Genomic DNA, 22,634 nt, shown 5'->3' with positions numbered 1-22,634 from the left:
TTACTTCCAAGACAGTTGAGATAATACAAAAGATGTGCAGATGTTAGAAATATGGACACAGTAATCTAATATTCACCTGAACATCCAATTCCTTTTCTTTCTTATTCCTGGAACCCCTTCCTACCAACACTTACAATATGTACTCCACACTTAAACCATCTTTACATCCAGCAGTTAAGCTTATATATCCTCATTAAACAGCATCCCCTGGCCTCTAGCAGCAGCCAAAGCCAATTTGCCACACCAAGTTAGCTAGTTAATAAATTGTTTCATTTAGACTTGAAAACATAGAAAGGTCTTCACAAAGAACATGCCATATAACTCACTGTTTTCAAAGACAGAATGCTAGACAAAGTGATCTCATACACATTGCCTTTAAGTGGCATCAAGTGTACATGTACATAAGGGTATAAAATCTAAAAGTGACATTCAGACCTTCAGAGAAGAAAAGAAGTTTTTGCAGCCTCTTCATCTTGCAGCATTCCAAGAAATAAGTTTATCTCAGGAAGCTACACAAATCACTTTCACCTTAGACCTTTTAGTCTTTATCTACAAGACAACCTACTGCCCAGCTTTGCTAACTAACTTTTATCTCAAACTACACCATTATTATTGTTAGATAGTCTTCAACAAGCACCACAGTACTATTTTATTAATAGTCACCACTATTCAAGGAGCAAAAACAGATAAGAGCACAAACACGGTCTCTTCTCTCATTTTTATTTTCTCCTGCTAAATGGAAACAAAGAGTCCATCATACCGAGTCCCATTCCTACTTTTATGTTGCAGAAAACTGACTGCACTTTTAGCAATTTAAACCAATTTTATCCTTCCTAAGACTATGCAAGGAAAACAGGATTGGTTTAAAGCTGTGCCTATAAGGAAAGGCTCTTACCTGCATTAGCCCAGGGGAGATACCAGGGGCAGCTGACATTCACATAGGTGCCAGGCAGTCCATCTGGCCAGCAGGCATAGTTGTCAAATGTTCTGTTGCAGAACTTGCCTTCTGCAGAAAGATGGAAAGGGAGGATCATGCCTTGTATGAATACTATAAGGAGAGAAAGACTGAAGAGCAGAAGATAAAAGGAAACATGGACACATGCATTTAAATCGTAACAGCATTATGCAATTAAGCTGTGATGTGGAGTTAAATGAGATTTATTTGTCAGAAAGAGTTTACCCACACACAACAGGAAACTGTTGTTACAAGGGAGAAACCAAAGAACAAATGAGGGTCTTTGACTAAATCAAGGGACAAGCAAGGTAAATCAACACTGATCCGTTACCATCTTTACTCTTTTACATTCTTATGTGTCTCTGTTTAAATTAAAATCCTTTTTGCTATGAATACTGTAGATAATCATTCTTAAGAATAGTTTACAGTCGTGTATTTGGAAAGTCTAGCCTAATATAGGTCCATCAACAAAATACCCACACACAACCATAACTTTGCATTACAGCTTAATCAACAAGAGAATACTTCAACTTCAGATTTATTAAACTGTCATTCTTAGAGGGCAGCACTCAACTGCTCAACAGGATAATGGAGCAGAGGGAGATGAATGTTTCCCTGCCACTGTTGTCATCAGCCACTGCTCTCACTCTGCCATAGTAATGTAGTTCAAAGGAGGAGAATTAATAGTTTTGAAATAATCTTCATAAATACAACTTTAGAGCCACCTTATCTGTTCCAGTCTGTCACAAAAGCACTGAAGCATAGGAGAGACCACACTGTGTCCAGTTGCAAGTGTCATTGACAAGTCACCAGTGTCCTCTAAACACCATGATGCTGGCACATCACAGCAGCTCAACTGCTAAGACAAACTGCTTTCTCATTCACATAAAGGCAGGGGTTTTTTTAAAAGCCATTTCAGCATTTTACAATGCTTAAAATAATTTACACCAACTGTAAGGGCCACAAACTGCCAGGTCAATGTGAACAGCATGGTTCCAGATTTCCTTACACCTGTGTGCTCTCTCAACACTGACCGCTGAAAAAGTTTCAGGGATAACACATTAGCATGCTGCTTTAAGTGCCACCACTCACCACTGAAAAACACTCTGGACCTAAAAACTATCATCTCTATGAAGAAATTGTTCTATAAAATGCTTCCTCAGCAGAGGGAAGAGTCCCACAGAGAGCAGACAGAAGCAAACAGAATAAAGAAGAAATGGACTGGAAAGTAAGCTAGACAAGTATTTTCAAGTTCATAATCACTCCCTTGCTACTGTTATCATGCATTTTAAAAAGTATACATCCTACACCTATCAAGCAGGCTTACCTGCCACAATGGGGGGTGCCTCATACAAGTATTCCAGGCATTGAAGCTGATATTCCTTCCACTTCTGCATAACCCCAGAGAGGGACCCATCTGAATTCTGAAAGAGAAACCATGAGTCTCAGACACTGCAGGGATTTCAACTGTGTGATTTTCCATGCAGCCCGAGTAGCAGGGTGTGAAAATGATTACAAGCCAAAACAGCACTGCTTATCGTAAAGGGTGCAAGATGTTGCTATGCATTTGCCCGATTGTAACCAAGAAGTATACCTTTCTATCTGTACCATAAGGAACTGAAAAACACCCCACAAACAACTATACCGTGTCCTTACTGAAACCCAAACTGAGCCAGCCTTGCTCTCTTGAACACACCCCAACTGTGTGATTTATTATCTCACAAAAAGACAGGGACAGCAGCAAGTCCTTTTAGGAGTGGTTCTTTCCAACAGCAGTGTTTCTGCTGGCCCACAAATGACACCAAGTTAATTCACTGCATTCAGTGGATATTCTCCAAGCATTCTTTCAGAACGTAGATGAAAGCTTTTCCAGCTCAGCTTTTCTTCTGCAAACAGCAGCTTTCCTCCACATTCAGCATATTTTTCCTGAAACAGGAAGAGCAGGGACCTCCTTTTTGCAAAGTTTGACAAGCTGCAGGTTCCACTGTCAAATGCCCCAAGCACTGAAGAGGCAGGGGAAAAGTATGTACTCATTCTGTATGCGCACAAAGGAAATTAGCTGTTATCAAACTGCAAAATTTAGCTCTGATTGCTTGCTCAACCTGAGCAAATGCCCCACCTGCCTTGCAGAAGCCCAGCTAACTCACTGCATATAAGAAAAGAGACATCAGTCCTTCTCTCTCCTCTCTGCATTCATATAACCTGAATTACAAAAGTCAGGATTAGCACGCTGTAGTGATCAATAATACAGCTAACTCAGCATTCTTTTTCCAGAGAAAGGCCCAGCATGGATGTGTCACACATACAATCAACAGCATGAACTTAATGGTACAACACCTTAATACAAAGTGGAGGAAAATTTCACTTATTATCAGCTGTCGACTAGTTTATGAAAGAGGGTAAATAGTCTTGTAAATCTTGAGCTTTACCCTCACAGTTTCAATTGCTAATTTTTATTTTCCATTTGTGCTTCAAAATATTTTTCAGATGGTTAGAAGGAAATCAGGGCATAGGATAATTGTTTAAAAATTCAGAATTCATTTTAAACCTACATTGCATTTCAGCAAAGCCAAACTGAATGCTGTCCACTACAACCAATGTAACTAAAATTTAGACACCAGTGCAATCACCTTCGTATAAAAGAAGTAGAACTGGCTTTTTGGGACTGCAGACCTTTCAAGTCCTCTTCTCTCTTATCCTTCCAATTAAAAAAACAGCATTTGAAAAAAACAAAACACCATATTGCATCATGCTTCTGCCTGGATTAAGTCACTACATTCAATTGCAAAGATGCTCTTGTACACGTGGTGAAAAGTACAACATTTAGTAAATACTTATGTTGAGTTTCAAGAATAACTGCCTTTATTTACATGCAACTTGACTGTAGCTAGGGCCTCATGGCCATAATTTTAGAAGACTTTAGCCATCTCCTCCTGAAGTCAGAACAAGCACAAGCCTGCGGATCTTTGAAACGCTGACCCTCATGTGTCTGATTTAAATCATCTTATCTATGCCAATAAATGCTGCCATTGTCTGTCTGTGTGAAAGTCAGCGTAAAATGAATGAGTCCTACTGAATTTTAACCCCATGTGCCTATGGAAACACACAAACCTAGAACACACAAGTGTAGTGATCTATGCTCAACATACATGAAGGAGAGAGAACATCACCACCTATATTAACTCCACAGGCATGTGTAGAGAAACACAATCAGTAACTCTGAAATGAAAATGCCATCTTCAGATCCATGTAAGCTCAATAAGCATGGATGACAGGAATATGGAGAGAGAACAAGTTTTAAACCTAAGTTTCTCTCAGGCAGTCTTTAAAAAGCAACTTTCAGGTTATGCATTGTCTCGAAGGTCTTCATATTACAAGGGTGTTTGTTGAAGTTATACAGGACTGTTTCACCACCCTTGCATCACTAGGTTAATACTTTAATAAATTAACAAGAAGAAACGTTTTCAGGATTAACTCAAATAATGATTCAGAACAATTTCAGAAGCTACTAAGTATCATATATCTTCCAAAAAAGTAATTATTGATCATGCATGCAGATGACCACATCAAGTTAATCCAAATTCAGGTTTTAAAATCATTACAAGATAGATTCAGACACAGCTTTATTTAGAAACAAGACTATCTTGTAAAGTATCTGAAAATATCCTAAACCTGCTTGCACTAAGAAAATTAGCTCTTTGAGTCAGCAAGTCTTAAAGTATTTTCTTCCAAGTCGTTTTCATCTATTGCCTTCATGAATACAGGAATAACTGGCTTGTAATTACAGCTGTGGGGGGGAAAAAAAAAAAAAAAAAAAAAAAAAATCAAGCTTCTGTCCCTCCATTTAATGAAAAAAGTAGAAACATTCTACTTATACTGGCTTTTCATAATGTGAGAAGACAACTGCAACCAGCAGATTAGCAAACTATAAGAGTAAAATAATTAGGAATGCCTTTTTGTAGAGATGACTGATTGGGTAGACAGTTTTCTATTATCTATAGTCTGTTGCAATAAGACAATCAAATATAAACTCCAAGACTACAAAATTTGTTCTCTGTATGCAACGGTTTACTTTGGTTCATCCAAATATCATGTTTTGTTATCTGGCAAATTGACTTAAATTTGATTTTAATAAATTCTAATGCCAACTTCCCAGAAATTCTGGCCCACATGAACTAGAATTATAAGTTATATAGTGCCATAGATATACAATGCAAGTTGTTATTCAAATAAGAGATACTATAATTTCTTGTGAAGTGATTTAATCCTTTCTGCAACATCAAAGCACTAAAACACACATATACAAGAATAAGGTTCCTGGGTTAGTACCCAAAATTTGGAGCAAATTTCAAAAGTTCAAATGGCTTTATTAAGCTCAGGACTACATTTCTGTTGCAAAAAGCACCAGTCCTTGCATTTTAGTTGTGGCTTTTTTTGTTCTGTTGAGGTTTTGGTTTTTTCCCCAGTATAATCAGGTATAGGAGGAAAAATAGATTACTGTGGTGAAAATATGTCACAAAAGGATACTGGAGGAGAGGTGCATGGAAATGTGGCTGACTGGTTAAGGTGGGGGAGTCAGAAAGCAAGAATGGATGAAGGACATTAAGGAAGTGAGTAATGGTGCAGCCTAAAACAGGTGCAGAAGAATTAGAACAGGCAAGAGTGCAGAGACTGGGAGTCTCAGTGTATGTATATAATTAAGTGTAATGAATCTCTAGTGATAAGTTAGCTCATTCAACAGTCTGAAGACAGGATTCCTTACAAATCCTTAACACCTTTATAGCAAAGTCTCTTTCTGTAGTCATCATTTGTCTTCATAGAGTCCACTGTAAAAGGAAGTATTTCAATAGCTTCTCAACATGTTCAAAACTATCCCTACTGCAACAATACCAGCATCCACACAGGTCCAAGATGATCATTGCTACAAAACCACTATTGTAATACAGTGAAATTTCAGCACACAGAGTATAAACTGCACCATGAAATGGCATCATTCAGACTAGAAGGGAGAATTCTCAGACATTCCGAACCAGCTAGTGACTCCTGAGGTTATCTTCTTTCCCCTTCTCTCATGGCTATATAAAAGGCCTTACATGCAACAGAATGAGAAATTCTTCCTTACGTTTGTATTTTTTATGTCTTTGGCTGGTCCTTCTAAAAATGGAACGTGTTACAGCTTTTTCATGTTTTTAATATCTGAGGATAATAAGCAAGACTTCAACCTTGCTGCTGGAAGCTCACAAGTAACATTACGTCCACTGGGACCTCCAAAATGTTAATCTTCATCTTCAGAAGCAAAAGTTAGGTAACCTGGCATTGAACCACACTTTGGTATGGCCTTGGTGTTCTTCCCTTGCATAGTAATGATTAGATACCTACCCTGTGAGACTACAGTTCAGATTACATTTTATCACAGTACAAGCGAGTTACTTTTAAACTTTACTGCCTTTTAAAAAGGTCCAATGTGATACATTATTTCAAGGCTACTCTGCCCAGGATCGGCACAGCAACCAAGTCCAAGATACGTGAAGATTGCACCTTAGTAGCTTTATGCTCATTCTGACTTGCCATTCTTTCCTCTATAATACAAATCTTATTAAATCATCTTTTACATCAGCATAAGCTATAGGTCTGCATCAATAAAAGCCAACACAGTAGAAACTGAGCTGGACACGTAACAGGTTTATTCAAATTATAGCACAGACATCAGCTTGAATTTATGAGATAGTTTTGTCCTCAGTTCACGGCCCAAATGTGGCAGAGCACAGCACTGCTACTCCAGACACTTCTGCTCCCCACAACTTCTGAGAGCAGAAGTTTAAAACCAGAGGCTGCAGCACAGCACAACTCTGCACTGGGGCTAGCAGCTCACAGAACAAACTTACCTCCCCCTGCAATCTGTCATCAATTTTCTCCACTTCTAACTTGAAGTAAATATGAAAGCATACGAATGGTAGGATGCTATTACTACCTCTCCAAGCCCATTAATCAAGATCCAATTTCTCAACACTTACTATAAATTTGTCAAAAAAGTCCTGCAAATGCTGATGCTCTAACCACCAATTTTTAAGACCATTGACTGCTGCAGGGAAAAAAACAAAACAAATACCCAACCAACCAAAAAAAAACAACCCCGCACAAAACCACAACACCCCAACGCTAAACCAAAGCAAGCAACACTGAACCTTATATTAACAGAGTCCTTTGGCCCACAGTTGACCCTATGACAAAGCAATCCTGTTGAGAATCAGTCCTTCACATACAACACTTCTCAAAACCCAAGAGATTCTGGAAGTACATTACTATGGGAGCAGGCTTTATTATTTGAATGCCCCCCTTTTGCTCCCCCAAAGAGATAACATTTAACTTGGATTTCATAACTACTTAGTTCAAATTGCATAACGAGCTAATCTGAATTCATTATAGGCAACCTTTCTGACAGGCTGGTTACTCTCAAGTACTGAAGCTATGTCAAAGGAGGAGGCATGTCAAAAATTACAGTGCTGTCTCTACTATAGATAGTACAAAAGAAGTATCGTTAAAGATACCTGAGCAATACCATTTCCAGAGATCATACTTTAGGACATCTGACATCACCCAGATTTTTGCATTTATTGCATTCTCTATTATGTTGCTCAGTATGGAGTTTAACTTAGTCCTCTGACATAATTTCTTTCAGAGAAACTTCTACTGCCAGCTTCTAGGAGCTTTTCCTGTAAACGCTTCTGTTCCTTAGTTACTAAAGAATCAATGACTTCAATAGTTCAAGAGTGCCAGAAAAAGAAACCTTTTAGCATCTTCCCTGCTAGTGAAAAAGATCAAATGAGCTCCAACAAAAGGAGCTACTAGATTCAGGAAGAAACCCTTGCAACATCTGCCAGCCATGTTCTTTTTACTGACTGTAGCAGCTTATCATTTACAAGACCTTCACGAACACCAAAACATCCCAGGACTTCAATAAAGGCTTTCACCAGCCATCTAACCATGGATGCCCCTCTCTAATCTGTCACTGTTTTAAGACTCCAAGTTTCATGACATTAAGCTTGCGAACTCAAAGCTGCAATAGGAAGCTCCTATCAGGCACTTATATCTGATCAATGCACACAAGAGGCACTCCTCCTCTGCTTGTCTCTTCAGAGTTGCTCATCTCAGACCGACAGCACACCTTTACTCCTGAAAAAGAACACTGGGCTTTCAATAACATCCCAGGACACATAAGATCCACCTCCCCATTCCATTTCATCCTCTGCCTGATCAGCTCCAAAACATTATTTCAGGATGCTCTTTGGATGGGCTGAAAGAACAAACAAGACTCCTATGAAAGACAAGAATATATATACCTCTGTGGAGTTTTTGGTTTGTTTTTTTGTTTGTTGTTCTTTAGTTTGTTTTAAATCAGAGGCTGCATCTCAGCATTCCTCTCAGCTGAAAATAACCACTGTATGACATGGTCCCTTATACTGGCCTGCCTGCCCTTTATGCCTTTTTCTTCTTTTGCATACCTGCACAGATTCAGAAGGAATGGTTGGCTGTGCTCAATCCCATAGCAGCCTATAATAGCACAGGGCACTATCTCCCCTTCCTTCTTAAGGTGTCTTTGTTAGATTAAGGAAAAAAAGACGAGCCTATACATGTCCTAAGGAATGTTTGGAAATGCAGATTCCCAAATGTAGAATGTTTCTGCTGAGTCTCTCAAACAAGGCATTTTAAACAAGAAAACCGAAACTGATTTGAGGCACATTCCCACTTCTCTGTACTTCTGTTGACCAGGCACAGACTCCCAGTTCAGCTGACTTACCATTTCACAAATTGTTCCAAACACACAGGCTGTCTGAACAGGCAGGAGAATTCAGCCCTGGCCACAAAGGTTTCCACTCCAGGACTAGACATCCCAGGTCTGTCCTGGGATGATTCATTTGTGTTTTGAAACTGACCACTTTTCCCATCCCTGAAATTTTTTGTTTTGACAAGGCACATTTCAGTGAGAATAATCTCTCTTGGCCCCAAACTCTTTCTGGATCAAAGCAAAGTATTTGGCATTCAGAGGCATAGATACCAAAGAAACCTTTTTTAACATCTAAATCAACTTGCATAAGATACAGTCTCACAAATCAAGGGAATAAAGTACAGCCTAATATTTCAGCATGCAACAAAATTAAGCATCATCTCCTAGAGACATAAATAAATAAAATCAAACTCCTGTAGGTCAGGTAGGATAGACTGAAAACATGGAACAAATCAGTGTTTGAAGGGTTATTCTATTACTTCTGTTTTCAGTGAGAGAACAGTTCCCTACAGAGTTTTTCTGCCCCACTAAGTTTTCCCAGCCTGGAGAAAGGTTTCCTCTTTAGTCACCATATGCCCCATAAATCCATATGCTTACAGTTGAAAGCAGACTTGTATTTAGATTGACAGTCCTTGTTACCAGAAAACATTTTCAATGTCTTTCATCTGTTCTGGTAAGTGTTGCTGTCAAGGATGTACTACACGAGCCAGTCAAACATGACAGAACAAACTACTGAGCAATTGTGCAGAGAGACAGAAGGAAAAAGGTAGAATTCAAAAGGAACTATAACTCCCAAACTCTTGGAGAGCACAACATAATACCCCAGTTCTAGTGGGAGACAGTGTGCTAACACTCATGAAAGTTAAATTATCATAGGATCCTGTACACAGAGATTTTACCATGCGTTGCAAATACAGACACGTGCTTTGTGAAGCGCTCTTTAAAAGAGATCATTCATTGATGCTGTTATACAGCAGAGCAAGCCAAAGAGCAGAATAAAGGGTTTAAATTGCATTTTTAGATAGATACAAAAGGTGTACCACTAGAAACACTACGGAAAGAACAAAAGCAAAGCTGAGCAGCATTGTGAGAGAAGAAAAGGCTACAAAGCTGAAGATTAGAAATGCACTTCAGATCTACCCCAAACAGATTCAGAAACATAATGCAGCCCCTACTACTGGAAGAGGAACCCAGCATTTCATTACAAATGTTTCAGTAACAGAATCATAGAACAGTTTGGGTTGGAAGGGAGCTTCAATGTCATCTAGTTCCAATCCCCTGCAATGGGTAGGGACATCTTTTACTAGACGAAGATGCTCAAAGCCCTGCCCAGCCCGACCCTGAATATTCCTGGGGATGAGCCACCCACAACTTCTCTGGGCAACCTGTTCCAGTGGCTGACCACTCACATACTAATTCCATCCTTATATCCAATTCTGACCTCTTTTATTTTAAAACCATTATCCCTTCTCTTATCACACTACAAGCCCTGGTAAAAAGTCTGTCCCCATCTTTCTTATAAGCCCCCTTTTAAATACTGAAAAGCCACAATAAGGTCTCCCCAAAGCCTCCACTCCTCCAGGTTAAACACCACCACCTCTCTCAGACTGCTTTCATAGGGAAGGTGCTCCAGCTCTAAGATCATTTTCATGGTCCTCTATGTCCTTCTTGTGTTGGGGCCCCAGAGCTGAACACAGTGCTTCAGGAGGGGGTGTCATTAAAGCAGTAGAGGGGGAGAATCAGCCTCCCTTGACCTGCTTGCCATGCTCCTTTTGATGCATCCCAGGATACGGTTGACTTTCTGGGTTTGCAACCTCGCACTTGATCTTGTTGAACTTCATGAAGTTCACATACGCTCTCTTCTCAAGCCTGTCACAGTCCCTGTGGATGGCATCCCTTCCCTCCAGCAGGTCAACTGCACCATTTGTCTTAGCGTCACCTGCAAACTTGCCAAGGGTGCACTCAATCCCACTGCTTATGTCTTTAATAAAGATATTTAACAGTACTGCTCCCGGTATAGACCGCTGAGGGACACCACAGTCAGGTACCACCACAATGGAATAAGGGGACCAGGAGGCATATATAGGGCTGAAAAGTAAAGATTTAGGGTGCAATTCAGATGCCTGATCACAGGTACCTACTGTTCCCCTCAACATGCACAAGTGCCTTGCTTTGTCTCCTAGCACAACTGCAGGGAGGTATAGGTTTCCCCTGCACCCTCCATTGTATCTGTTAGTCCCACACAGGATCGAGTGCCGTAGGAAGTTTCGAGCAACATTAGACACCTACATTTGGGCAACTGATTCATCCTGGAGGCCTCTGAGCTGCTAAAGCAAAACAAAGCAAAGGACATCTGTCAAAGCTGGACTTCTGGCTCCTCTTGCTGGCGTTTAAAATGCAATTAGTTAAGCTGGTTCTTTATGATATGCCAAATCAAGTGAATTTAAAAGGATCTGTTTAAGCTTGTAACTGACTGGTTTCTCTGCAACAGCCAGTAATGGTCCAGTCTCAGAGCTGGCTAAGCAGGGAGACAGAAAGAGCCTGCAGTCCCACAGAGCCAGGGAATTGCATCATCTGAGTTCCCAAGCACAAAAAAAAAAAAAAAAAAAAAAAAAAAAATAAAAAAAAATTTAAAGGATTTCACAAGTTAAAAAAAAAAAAAAACCCACACCCGAACAAAAAGTAATCTTCATCACAACTTCAGGAACTGAGCAAACATCACTTTGTTGTAAATAACCTGTATTTTTGCTAGGCAAGAAAAACTCTAAAACTTTTCACCTTTCACCAAAGTGTCCCAAGGGAGTTAAGCTCCCCACAACTTCTCAAGTGAATATTTAACAGTCAGTCTTATAAAGAGCCATAGTGCTGGATCAGAAGGCAAAGTGTAGAGAATTAGCTATTTTTCCCCAGGATCAAGAATTCTATAGCCACATAAACCCAGTGATCAGTTTGTCATCCCATCACTGCAATCCCTGCAAATAAGCTCAATAACAAGAAGAATAAAATAAAAAAAAAAAAAATTAAAAAAAAAAAAAAAATCAAACCACGTGTTAACCTTCATAGACCTTTCTCTCGCTGAATGCATTCCCAGAAATTCCCAATAATTTACCCTTCTTTTGTTTTTAAACTTATTTCTCCAGTTAAGGAAAAAAAAACAAAAAAAAAAAAAACAACCAAAAAAAAAAAAACCAACACAACAAATTTGATAGGAAAAAAAAATCACCACAAAGCTATTTAAAGACCACCACCACCACACAAACCCAAAAACTCCAGTATATAATTTCATGGATTCTGCATCTACTGTTGTTTTCAGATTGCTAGAGAAGAATGCAACCAAATCCATATGGTTTTTAAAGTTCTGGTTAAGGGCAGGTTATTTTGGTTTTAAGTAGTGCGAATAACCTGCTCTCAGCAGCTCGTTGTCCCTGTAGCTCAAGGTCCACTGTCTCATCACCTGTGACATTGTTCTTTCCCTGTAAAGGGAGTTGTATGTAGCACCTATGCACAGAGCATACAAGAGAAGTTCTGCCAGTGAAGCTCATCCTCCAGATGTCATCGGCTTTCCTTCCAAATACTAATTAAAAGACAAAGCAGAGGTACACCTTTATATAAAACAATGACAGGAGAGAACCTCCACAGTAGTATTCTTGCAGTATTCTATCATATACAGTAGAGTTCACATTTACATGGTTGGATGCAGTGTGGTGTTTTATAGCCTGTACATAACCTTATACTTAAGCATTCAACCCACACAGCTGCCAAGTGTTACATTCCAAGGGCTTGATTTGTCAAAAACAAGACAGGAGCAATGTTGCATACAGACTAGAGTCTTAACTCAGCCCAATATGGAGAAACATAAAAACACAAGCCACAGGAAAAAAAAAAAAAAACCCAAACCAAAAGAGTAATAAGGCAAACAAAAAAGGTGCACTGAGATGCTACCCAGGGACTGCATTCTGGTCATGTATCAAGACATGAGCAAACACAGAAGTCAACACAAACACGGGCTGGCAGACAAGGACCAAATCAACATGCCCAAACTTAAGCTCGTATGGGATGATGATGTTATTTTACCCAAATTTCCAGGGAAGATCTGGCAGTCCCTGGACACCAAAATTAATAGGGGGCACAAAAAAAAAAAAAAATAAATAAAAATCTGTCATCACACTCTACTGCAGCAGCACCCTCGGAGCTGTGCTCCCTGGCAGAGGGAGCCAGGTGACTTGTACTCTTGCCTTCATCCCACCTCCCATTTTCCTTCAACCTTCTTTTAAAACAGAACTTAGAGTTTAGCTTCCCTGTACAGGCTGTTTGTTTTCTTTTTTTTTTTCTTTATGGCTATGCTCCTGAAAGCCTCTAAGCAGAGAGGCAATTTAAAGCATCATCGTAACTTGACAACAGCCCGCTGTATTTGTGAGGTCTTGTATCTAAGGCCATACAGTCATCTTTCTCCAGAAGTGATGTTATAAGCAAGAGACAATAGCAGATATGAGTGTGCTACAATGGTTACTTTCATTCTTGCACAGTTTTACATCTGCTTTTATTTGCAGAGGCCAATTCAACTTCCTTGAAGGCAAAAAATAAAAGAGCTCCAACCTGAAACCTAAAATTTCTGTTTTCTCATTCTTTGAGGACAGTAATCACCATCTTCTACAAGATTTAAAATTACAATCAGACAGAACTCATCCAGTTGCAGGACACAGGAACGAAAGCCGTTAAACCCAGAAGCTTTTATTAATACATTAGCAGACATTAGCTTTTTCTTTAATACAGGACTGATACTTTTAGAGCTTTCTATAGGAGTAAGCAGGCTGAAGGCTTTGAAATCAGTGAATTCCAAACAATTCTTAGCTGTTCAGTATTTCATCGTAACAATGTTATGTTGCCACCTTTCACTCAAATGATTTGGAACGTCAATAACACTCTCCCTTCCTTACCCTTTACATGAGTAAAAATACCTGTCAAATTTATCCAGAATAGATTTCTTCCCAGTTTTCCTACAGTCCCTCTCAGCCAGGGAAGCAGACTACAGAAATAGAGACAAGTTGAATCACAGATTTTCCTTACTCTAGGACTGCCAAGCAACTTATGAACCACACTATTACTACAGGAATCAGATCAGGCTTTTCCTCAAATCTGAATTAGTCTATCATAATGCCACTTTCAAAAAGACCATATGGTTTCCTCATTTCAGAAGCGTAACAGAATGAACATATGAGACAATGCCAAGTGCTACAGCAAGTGAATAGGTAACTAAGATACAAACAGACTCAGACTTGTGTCTTCTCCTTGTTCCCAAAGGACGTGACAACAGTGCGGTACTAACTTCAGAAAACTGATGACAGCTGCGTGTATAGATGACAGGTAAGGTAACAAAATTAAAAATCCTTCTGTATGCTTAGTCCTGTCATCTTGCTTTAGTACACCCTTTCTCTGAGCTCAGATGATTTTGTAGCTTAAGAATTTTAATAAAAAACAATCCTCAGATGTAAATAGTCAACATTGGGCCAGTTTATCAGGCATTCTACACTATATGACTCTCAAACAAACCAGCAATTTTCCCAACACCCTCTGCACGTATTTTGATTAAAAAAGAAATAAGTAAGCAGCCTGTAGCCCATTTCAGTACTATGTTCTCTCTATTTCTCTACATTCTTACCTGCATTGGTTTAACTTTGCATACATAATATTCAGATACTTAGTCCCTCTTCTGCCCAGGGATCCTGACACTGACCATGCAAGTCTAATCAGTAGCAAAGGGTGTGTGAATATGTTCAGCAAGGCAATCCCACATGCTACCACACTTCTGCCTCACAACAATAGCATGAGAGAGGAACTCAGATGCAAAAGACAATCTCTATTTTTTCAGAAGTTTATCCCTACCCCATCTTCAAGCACACTTTATTCTTTATCAAGTGGAGTCTCATGACATCATTGTCACAACATGTGGGAAATCAGTGGATTTTCTTCCACCTTAAGATTCAGCTCCGAGGCAGGGCTGGATCTTATTTCTTGATTTCCGGCAGATATCATAGCCTTCAGCCCTGTAGGACTGCTGTGGCAACAGCCAGTTTCAAAGACAGTCACAACTCCCCACAGAAATAAGTCTGTCTCCCCTTGAGCTCTTCTTTCTTTTCTATACTCTCATAGAGGTATACGGAGCTGAAGAGGTTTGTGGGTTAAGCCCCAGAAGAGAACTGCAATTGTATTAACATTAAAGCTGAGTGGACTTACATTTCTTCCCACCCTTCTTTGGGGAGACCTTCAAAAGAAAGAGTAAAAGTGAGCAACAGAGGAAGACTGCTGTTAAGGCAGCAAGCACACTGGTATTCAGAAAGCAAGCAATTGGATAAAGCCCAAGAGCAGGGTTAAACAACTTCATAAGCTAAGCAAAGAAAAACACACAGGCAACTTCAAGAAAGCTGTCCAGCCTGAACAAATGGAAACACAAAAGAAAGAGCTCCCCCCTCCATTCAAGTCAAGAACATTCATTTTGACAAAGGTTAAAGTTGTGCACCTTAGCTTCCCCTCATCCAACTCCAATTTTCAAAGCACTGAGGGAAGCAGTGACCATGCAGTAATAAAGCTGAAAATGGATAGGTCACTTAAAGGAATTAAAGTCATTCCATTAGTTCCATGTTAGTAGTTTCACAGCCACATACTTCCCATCTGACATTAATCTTAAATCAAGCAGCACTTGTAGGAACAGAACAGATTCACAGAGAAGAGACAAGAGAAAAAACTTGGGAACTTTAATAGCAGTGGCTTCATTTGACATGTTTTCTGAGGAAAAGTTTGCTCTCTGAACTAACTTGCTCTGCAAAAGATCTTTATGGTTTATATCTCAGTTCATACTGAAGATGTACTTCTGGAACAGAGTCATCTTACAGCATAACTAGCAGCATTTGAAGTAGCATAAACCAGCACTGCTGTTAAAAGTGATTCCCCAGAGAAAGGCTGTGATTTCCTCCCCCATGCCACGCTCCCCTCTTCTCCATATGCCACAATAAGTACTCATGCCATCACAACACTGCAAGCTGGACAAGCAAAATCTCCAGGGTAAAATTAAACAGGCAAAATGTTTAAAAGTATAGGAGGTGCTGTGAAGCAGAGTCAAAAGCAACACAGCTCACAGTGAGGCGTAAGTATAATCTTAATTATCTACCATCTTAGAACCAAGAGAAGGCTAAAATGAAGCTCACTACATGCATAAAAATGTTAAACTAGGAGACAGATGTTTATTACTCACAAAGCAGCAAACACTTGAGGACTTCAGCTATTGGAGAAATAGCCCTTAAGGTCTTTTCATCTATGCTCATTACTTGACAACTCATGATTTTTCACTTTTTGCCACTATGAATGGTACGTGGCAACCATGGTGATCTTGAGGCCAGAAGGACCAATGATGATAATCTAATCAATTTCCTTCTAAAGCCCCACACTAACTTCCACATCCATCTCACACATGCTATCTTAACCAGAAAATACCACTCAGACACATCTAATTTTGACTTGAAGACTCCAAGTGACAGAGAATCCACTGGACCCTTAGGCAAGCTGCCACTGGGGTTGATTACCCTCATTGAATTCTGCACTTATTTCTGGTCTGAGTTGAATTAACCATACAAATAAGTTTCCTTAAAAAGAATTACCTTGTAAAACATTAAGTATATCACAATAGTTGTAATTAACAAAATGGAATGATTCAATTAAAATACACCCAATTCAATTTTCCCTAGATAACAGGTGGGTTGGTATTTGTGATGTTAGATCATTTTTCAACCTTGTCACAATACTACTGGAGGAGTACCAGATTAAACGGCTAATAGATACTAGTGAAAGCAAACACAAACTGAGTTTTTCATAGCATTGCATGGTACCGTGCTAACTTGGCTCTGGAGCCCTGAGAGTGAGGTCAGACTCCTCCAACCCACCACTGTTAAGACTTAGTTGATTTCTGACAAAGGAGCCAGCTGGCCCTTAACCCCAGCCTTTTCTGATGCTTTAACCTTCATTAGCATTTTTTAACTGCTGGTTTACACTTGTTGCCATCAGCTTCCTTACCTTTTTGTTATAGATGATTGATGGAGTTACTTTAGCTGCCGCTTCCAAGAAAGTTGTTAAAGATGACAAAAACACACATGGAGGTATGAGGGACACTCGGCATTTTTAACACCTCAAAGTTAAACTATTTTTGCTGTTATAGAATATTCTATAATTATATAATATAGAATATTCTTTCAGGTTTGCAGCTGCAGATGGTAGCTTACATTTCTTTCTACTTTTCCAATTAGCAGAAGGAATGGATTGGATAAACAAATCAAAATCTGTAGATGGAAGTTCTGCAGTATCACAGCTGCGGATCACATCTGCTTCTAGAGATTGGCAAAAGCTTTTATACCCGACTACCTCACCCAAATATTAAATCTGCCCCTCACAGCTAACAAAGTAGCTCACTAATATACTAGAGACAACAGTCTCTCTTCCACCTTGGGTATCTTTTTACTTTAGCAGGATAGATTTTCATGAGTAGAAAGTTCACTGAAACATTTAAAATAGGCAAATCAGCCACTGTATGTGAAAGTTCTGCTGAAATATCACACCATCCACACATGTGTGCACACACGCACAGCCCTCTTACACCCTTCCAAAGCATCCCAACTACAGCATTACTTGGCCCTTGCCTTTTTCCTTTCTTGCTCTTGGCTTTCTCTCCCTCTCACTGAGTGTATGTAGAGTCTAGGAAGATAAGACTCAAAGCACAGGACCTTAAGCAGATTCACAGTACGGAAGCACTAATAGTCTCCATTCATTGTCTAACTTTATCAGATTCTACCTAAATTTCTCAGCCATCTTACCCTCCTTTCTTACTTATAAAATTAAATTACTTACATTCATTTTTACTTCATATGCTATGGAAATGCGGCAAATCTTAGCCCGACATTAAGATCATCAAAGCTGTCTGAGATACTCTTGCACTTTTATTAGAAGAGCACCTTCTAAAAGAAACTCATTACCACAGTTTCTCTCTTTATGTCTTATTAGTCTTGCCATACCTAGCTCTCAGCAGGCTGAAAGCACTCACCAGCATTTCTTTAGAAAAACAACAAAACAAACAAACCTCTCAAATAAACCAAGTTATTCTTCATTGTTAGCTTATGAAATTTTAAACCCTATGAAGGATTATTAAGTAGATCAGCTAGACCTTTAAGATTGACATCTGGTACATAGACGCCATAGAATATGCTGCAATTAAAATTTTACTTAGTGAGCCAAACAATCTTATTACCCATGAGGAATTAAAAGTACTAAGTCAAAACAAAACAAAGGTCAGCTTTGATTATATTCTTAGAGCCCATTGCCAAAATCGGGCTAGAAATGCAGCTACATTAAAAACCTGGTCCTCCAGCAATCTGCTGGAACAGCTTCTGCTGTTCAGGTCGCTGTAAGATGCCTTGTCCTTCTTTAAGGCAACCAAGACTTACTCAGACCATGTGAATAAGTTTGTGCATGCAAACCTCTCTCAGCATCCTTTACACACAACAGTTTGCTATTATTAAAATGAGCAAGTCATGAATTCGTTAAAATTGTACTTCCTCTTTTCGAAATGAAGTCTCAGTTATATAGTGTTTAAAATAAAAACCAAAAACAACCACAAAGGGAAGAAAAGGTGCTTCTATTAGCTTTTGAAAACCAAAATAAATGCCAATGCTCATCACTACAACTTAGCAAGGCCACAGTTGAGTACAGGGACTCCCTAGGCTGATCACTATATAAACAAGTGTCTCAGAGGAGAAGTGGGGGGGGAGGGGAAGGGAGAAGTAAAAAAAAACCCAAAAAACAAAAACAAACAAAAAAGAAAAAAAAACAAAACAAAACAAAAAACCCACACCAAAAAACCCCTGAAAAACTCAGTCTTAATTGGAGTTGTTCAGAAGCACCCATCTCATGGAATTGAAGAAAAGAAACAACACAACCAAAAAAGGTAGTAACTCATTATGGAGGACAGGAAGACAACTCTGGCCAAAGCTGGGACATGCTCCCTGGAGGACCTCCTCAGTTGAGCAGCTTGTGCAACCGCACAAACACCCAGGAGACTGGCCAGCTTGTCTGCTTTGTTTCTACCAAAACTTTTAATGGAATGGACACTAACCCGCAGAACATTTCTCTTGTCAGATTACTTGGACCAGAAATGGCCAATAACTTAAGAAGCCGCCAGGGTGGAGGAAAAGACAGATGAGAGGGAAAAGAAGGGAAAGCGAGTTAGTTGAGACCAAAGTAGGCTGACACTTTCCATTCCCAACTGTCCAAATAGGGTTTTTTCCACTTTGGATCATAAAACTAAATAAAAGATAAGCATTGCAAAATAAGCACAAAGCAGTTAACTCACAACAGTATTAGAAGTTGAGTATTTCCATGTCAGCTGCCTGTCATCCCATACTTGACAGTGTTCCAAGCTCTCCACAAATTTGCTGTGAAACTACCTTCTCAGTTTTTTCCCAGTGACACAGTCTGCTGTCCATGCTGCCTCTCAAGAAACTTTTCTTCTGTGCTAATCCCAGCTGTCCATTGAGCAGGATACAGACACTTTGAACAGTGTAATAAATCTGTTTATTTCCAGAGCTTGATTTTGCTCCAAATATTTCCAGCATGACAAAAACAGGGGAAAGGAGGAAGAATAAGAACAGCTATAAATTAAAAACAAACCAAAAAACTCCAGAGGCTATAAAGCAGCATCAACATAAAGATCATCATCATCTCAGATGTAATTTGTCCCTTAGAGGGGGACAAATGAAAGCACTCTGAATTCAGGATTTTTATGCAAGCTCTTTCTAGCACACTAACTGCAAATTTAGGTTCTCTCAATCAGCCAGTACACAGGCTCACCCTCCCTCCCTTTCTCTGAAACACAGTATATTCATTAATTACCTGAATGTATGAATTTTCTTTAGAGCTTTATTCAAGCATTATGCCAAACAGCTCAGATAGAATTGCAAAGCCAAGATTAAAGAGGACTGTAAGTTTCCTGTTGAAGAAATACTATATAGTTATTTTCAAAGACAACAGGGGACAGAACAACAGCAAAGCCAGGCTGTGAACCATGTTGCTGAACCCAAGAACTCTACAAGCAAGAGGTAATACATGGGGCAGACATGAAAGAAACTAATTATTGAAAGCTTGAGCAAGTACAAAGTTAACCTCATGAACTATAAATGATGTTTACGTTAGCTTAGTTCTCTCACTGTTACAGACATTAAGCTCCCTAAGTAGAATGTGTAGCACTGACTGGCAGCCTAGTTTGTTATTAAGTGCCTGGCTCTAAAGAGTATACTGTTTAATACTACAAATAATCTCATTGATTAAGATGTCTACCAGGCAGCTGTAACCCCTCCTCCCCTCACAATCAATTATACAGCAACCAAGAACATTTTCAGAAAAAACACAGCCCTTCAACCTTAACTCAATGTAAAAGCGGATTCATATTCTACTGCTTTCTGTAGCTATTACAGATATTTCCAAGGCACCTATCATATTAGCATCCAAGCACTCAGACTTGGCAAGTTAAATGCACAGAAGAAAGCTCATCGCTACCACTCCTTCCCCAAAAGGGGTATTTGGAAGGGGTCATCCTTCTGCACAGATTATAGCAACATGCATGTGCAACAGTCACCCTACCTCAATATTAATAGTGAGTGACAACTGTTCCCACTTTCTATGCAAAATGCAGGACAGCACTGTAACCCATTTCCCTATTAAAACATATACCTACAGGAATGTTAATCACCTAACTCAATCTTCCTAAAATGAAGAGAGCAAGATATTAAAATTTTGAGACTCTAAATCTTTCTGTGCAAGACAGTCAAGGGAAAAAAGCAAACACACCCCCAAGCCCAAACCTGGACATTTCTTGTCACCTATCAGCTACAAGATAATCCACCAGACTTGCAGAGTCTTGGATGGCATATCTCCCTTGATTGCTCAGGCTAATCACAACTACTACAGCAACAACATGGACAGCTTGTTATCCCTCTCCTCTTTCCTGTGTGCAGAAGTCAGAGCCTTGACCCCAAAAAGGACCGCAACTACTTTTTTTAGCTGAAAGCATGTACTTCCCACCCATGCCCACACAGAAATTCCAGTTTTCTGTTGAAAACAAGAAACATTTTATCCTGAACAGGTTTTGAAAGCTTCCTCACAAAATAGCACACACATCCCTCCCCCCCAAAAAAAACCCAGACAAAAACACCAAACCAAACCACCAAACAACCAGCAACACAAACACACACAGACCCAGAAAACTCTCTCTATTCTCTTCTTTCTGGGAAAAGAGAGTATCCTGGAAGATCATAAAGGTCCAAAGAGGAGACTGCTGTTCACATTTGGAAAGCTTGTGAGACCCTTTTGCCAAAACCAAGCAGAAGTGGTGAAAGCTGCACTGACTCAAGGTTTCTTCTACAGAAAACTATCAGTCTACAACAGTAACAGCTTCCTCTAGAATTATTACATAGGGATGAGATTAACCCATGTAATCATCTGCCCATTTCCCTAATCATAATGTTTCATTGCTGGTGCAACCACATAAAGGTCAATTCGAGCCCAATCAGATGATTATAAGTCTGTTGTATGGAAATTTATTAAACATTTGCACCTTGAAAAAGTTTTGAATGGTGAAATACCACATGTAAACTCAGCTCTTAGTTAATTAAGAAGGATGAACAGTGGCAGAGTGCAAATGAAGGTAGGAGTGAGGAACAAAATGAAGTCTTCCTTGAATCATTTGAGGATGTCCCAACACTCATTTACCATAAGCAGCAAGGAAGTAGTAAAACAGATTAGGAAATACAGAGCCCCTTGTCTGCTCAATGACCCATCAGCATGGATGCTATCTTACCACATAATAGGTAAATATTTATTTACCTATTTATTTAGGGGAAGAACCCCCCCCCCCATCACAGAGCCAACTTTAAGTGGCCCTTCTTGAGCAGAGAAGTTAGACCAGATGACCTCCAGAGGTTCCTTCCAACTTCAGCCATTCCGTGATTCCAGCCTTGAGACACCAATGTAGCTTAGACATAAAAACAAATAAGAAAACAACAAATGCAGCTTCAAACTCCAGCTTTGCTTCCTGCAATTTACAACCAACTCTGTTATTGCAAGGCTATCAAGAGTTCAAATATTCTTTTATCCATCTACCTCATTAGTAATAGAATAGTTTTATTCTAGAAAGCTTAATAGCCATTTTCATTACCACCAGGTGTCTTAATCCCCAAAGAGCAATGAACAAATCCAGAACATAGTGACTTATTCTACAGATGCCTCCCGTTGCAAATTTATCCTTTAATTAACAATAGCTGCCCCTTGGAAGTTCATAAGGGGCTAATCTGAATGAGACTAGATGCAAGGATTTTTTTCATTTTTAAGTTTCCTGTGTCAACTTTTAGCTAAATTCAACTAATAAGCAGGATTGCCAAGCCCTAGGCTTAAAGCACATCTATCAACACTAAATGTATCAGAACTTAGTTTTCTGAAATACTGTTTGAACAGGATGTTTCTGACCACCTTATACCTGAATGTCTTCCATACCACGTCAGCGATGCTTCATATTTCATTTAGAGAAGTCATCTATATTAAGAATTTGGGGCTTTTTGAAACCAGTCCACTACAGATACATCTTAATTTATTTGATGTACAATTTATAACTACACAGTGTCACTGTAAACAATATATAACAGCTTCCTGTCTCTTGTTTTCCAGAGCATACTCTTCTAGCAGAGTCACCGGATTTAAATGGAATGGGATCTTTTTGTTATTCTTAGAGTGATGCATTTCAAACAGTACCTGATGAATTTGTCTTCATTAAGAAATGGCAATGAAAAAGGCAATAGATTAGAG

The 22,634-nt window shown here is 39.3% G+C and overlaps 1 protein-coding gene across 1 annotated transcript in view; it reads right to left on the bottom strand.

Moving 5' to 3' along the window:
• The window catches only part of GLP1R (glucagon-like peptide 1 receptor), a 54,012-nt gene extending 51,639 nt beyond the window's left edge, over positions 1 to 2,373 (bottom strand). Inside the window, exons 1-2 of the mRNA XM_010015507.1 lie at positions 2,283 to 2,373; positions 896 to 1,006 (exon numbers count right to left, since the gene is read on the bottom strand). Coding sequence (XP_010013809.1) covers positions 896 to 1,006; positions 2,283 to 2,352 — 181 coding nt within the window. The 5' untranslated portion in view covers positions 2,353 to 2,373. The remainder of the gene's footprint in view (positions 1 to 895; positions 1,007 to 2,282) is intronic.
• Between the last annotated feature and the right edge of the window lie 20,261 nt (positions 2,374 to 22,634).

Source organism: Nestor notabilis, unplaced genomic scaffold, assembly GCF_000696875.1.
Source record: "Nestor notabilis isolate BGI_N333 unplaced genomic scaffold, ASM69687v1 scaffold9325, whole genome shotgun sequence".
Classification (NCBI taxonomy): domain Eukaryota; kingdom Metazoa; phylum Chordata; class Aves; order Psittaciformes; family Psittacidae; genus Nestor; species Nestor notabilis.
The sequence above is the reverse complement of the archived record's forward strand: the minus strand, read 5'-3'. Positions and strand labels throughout refer to the sequence as shown.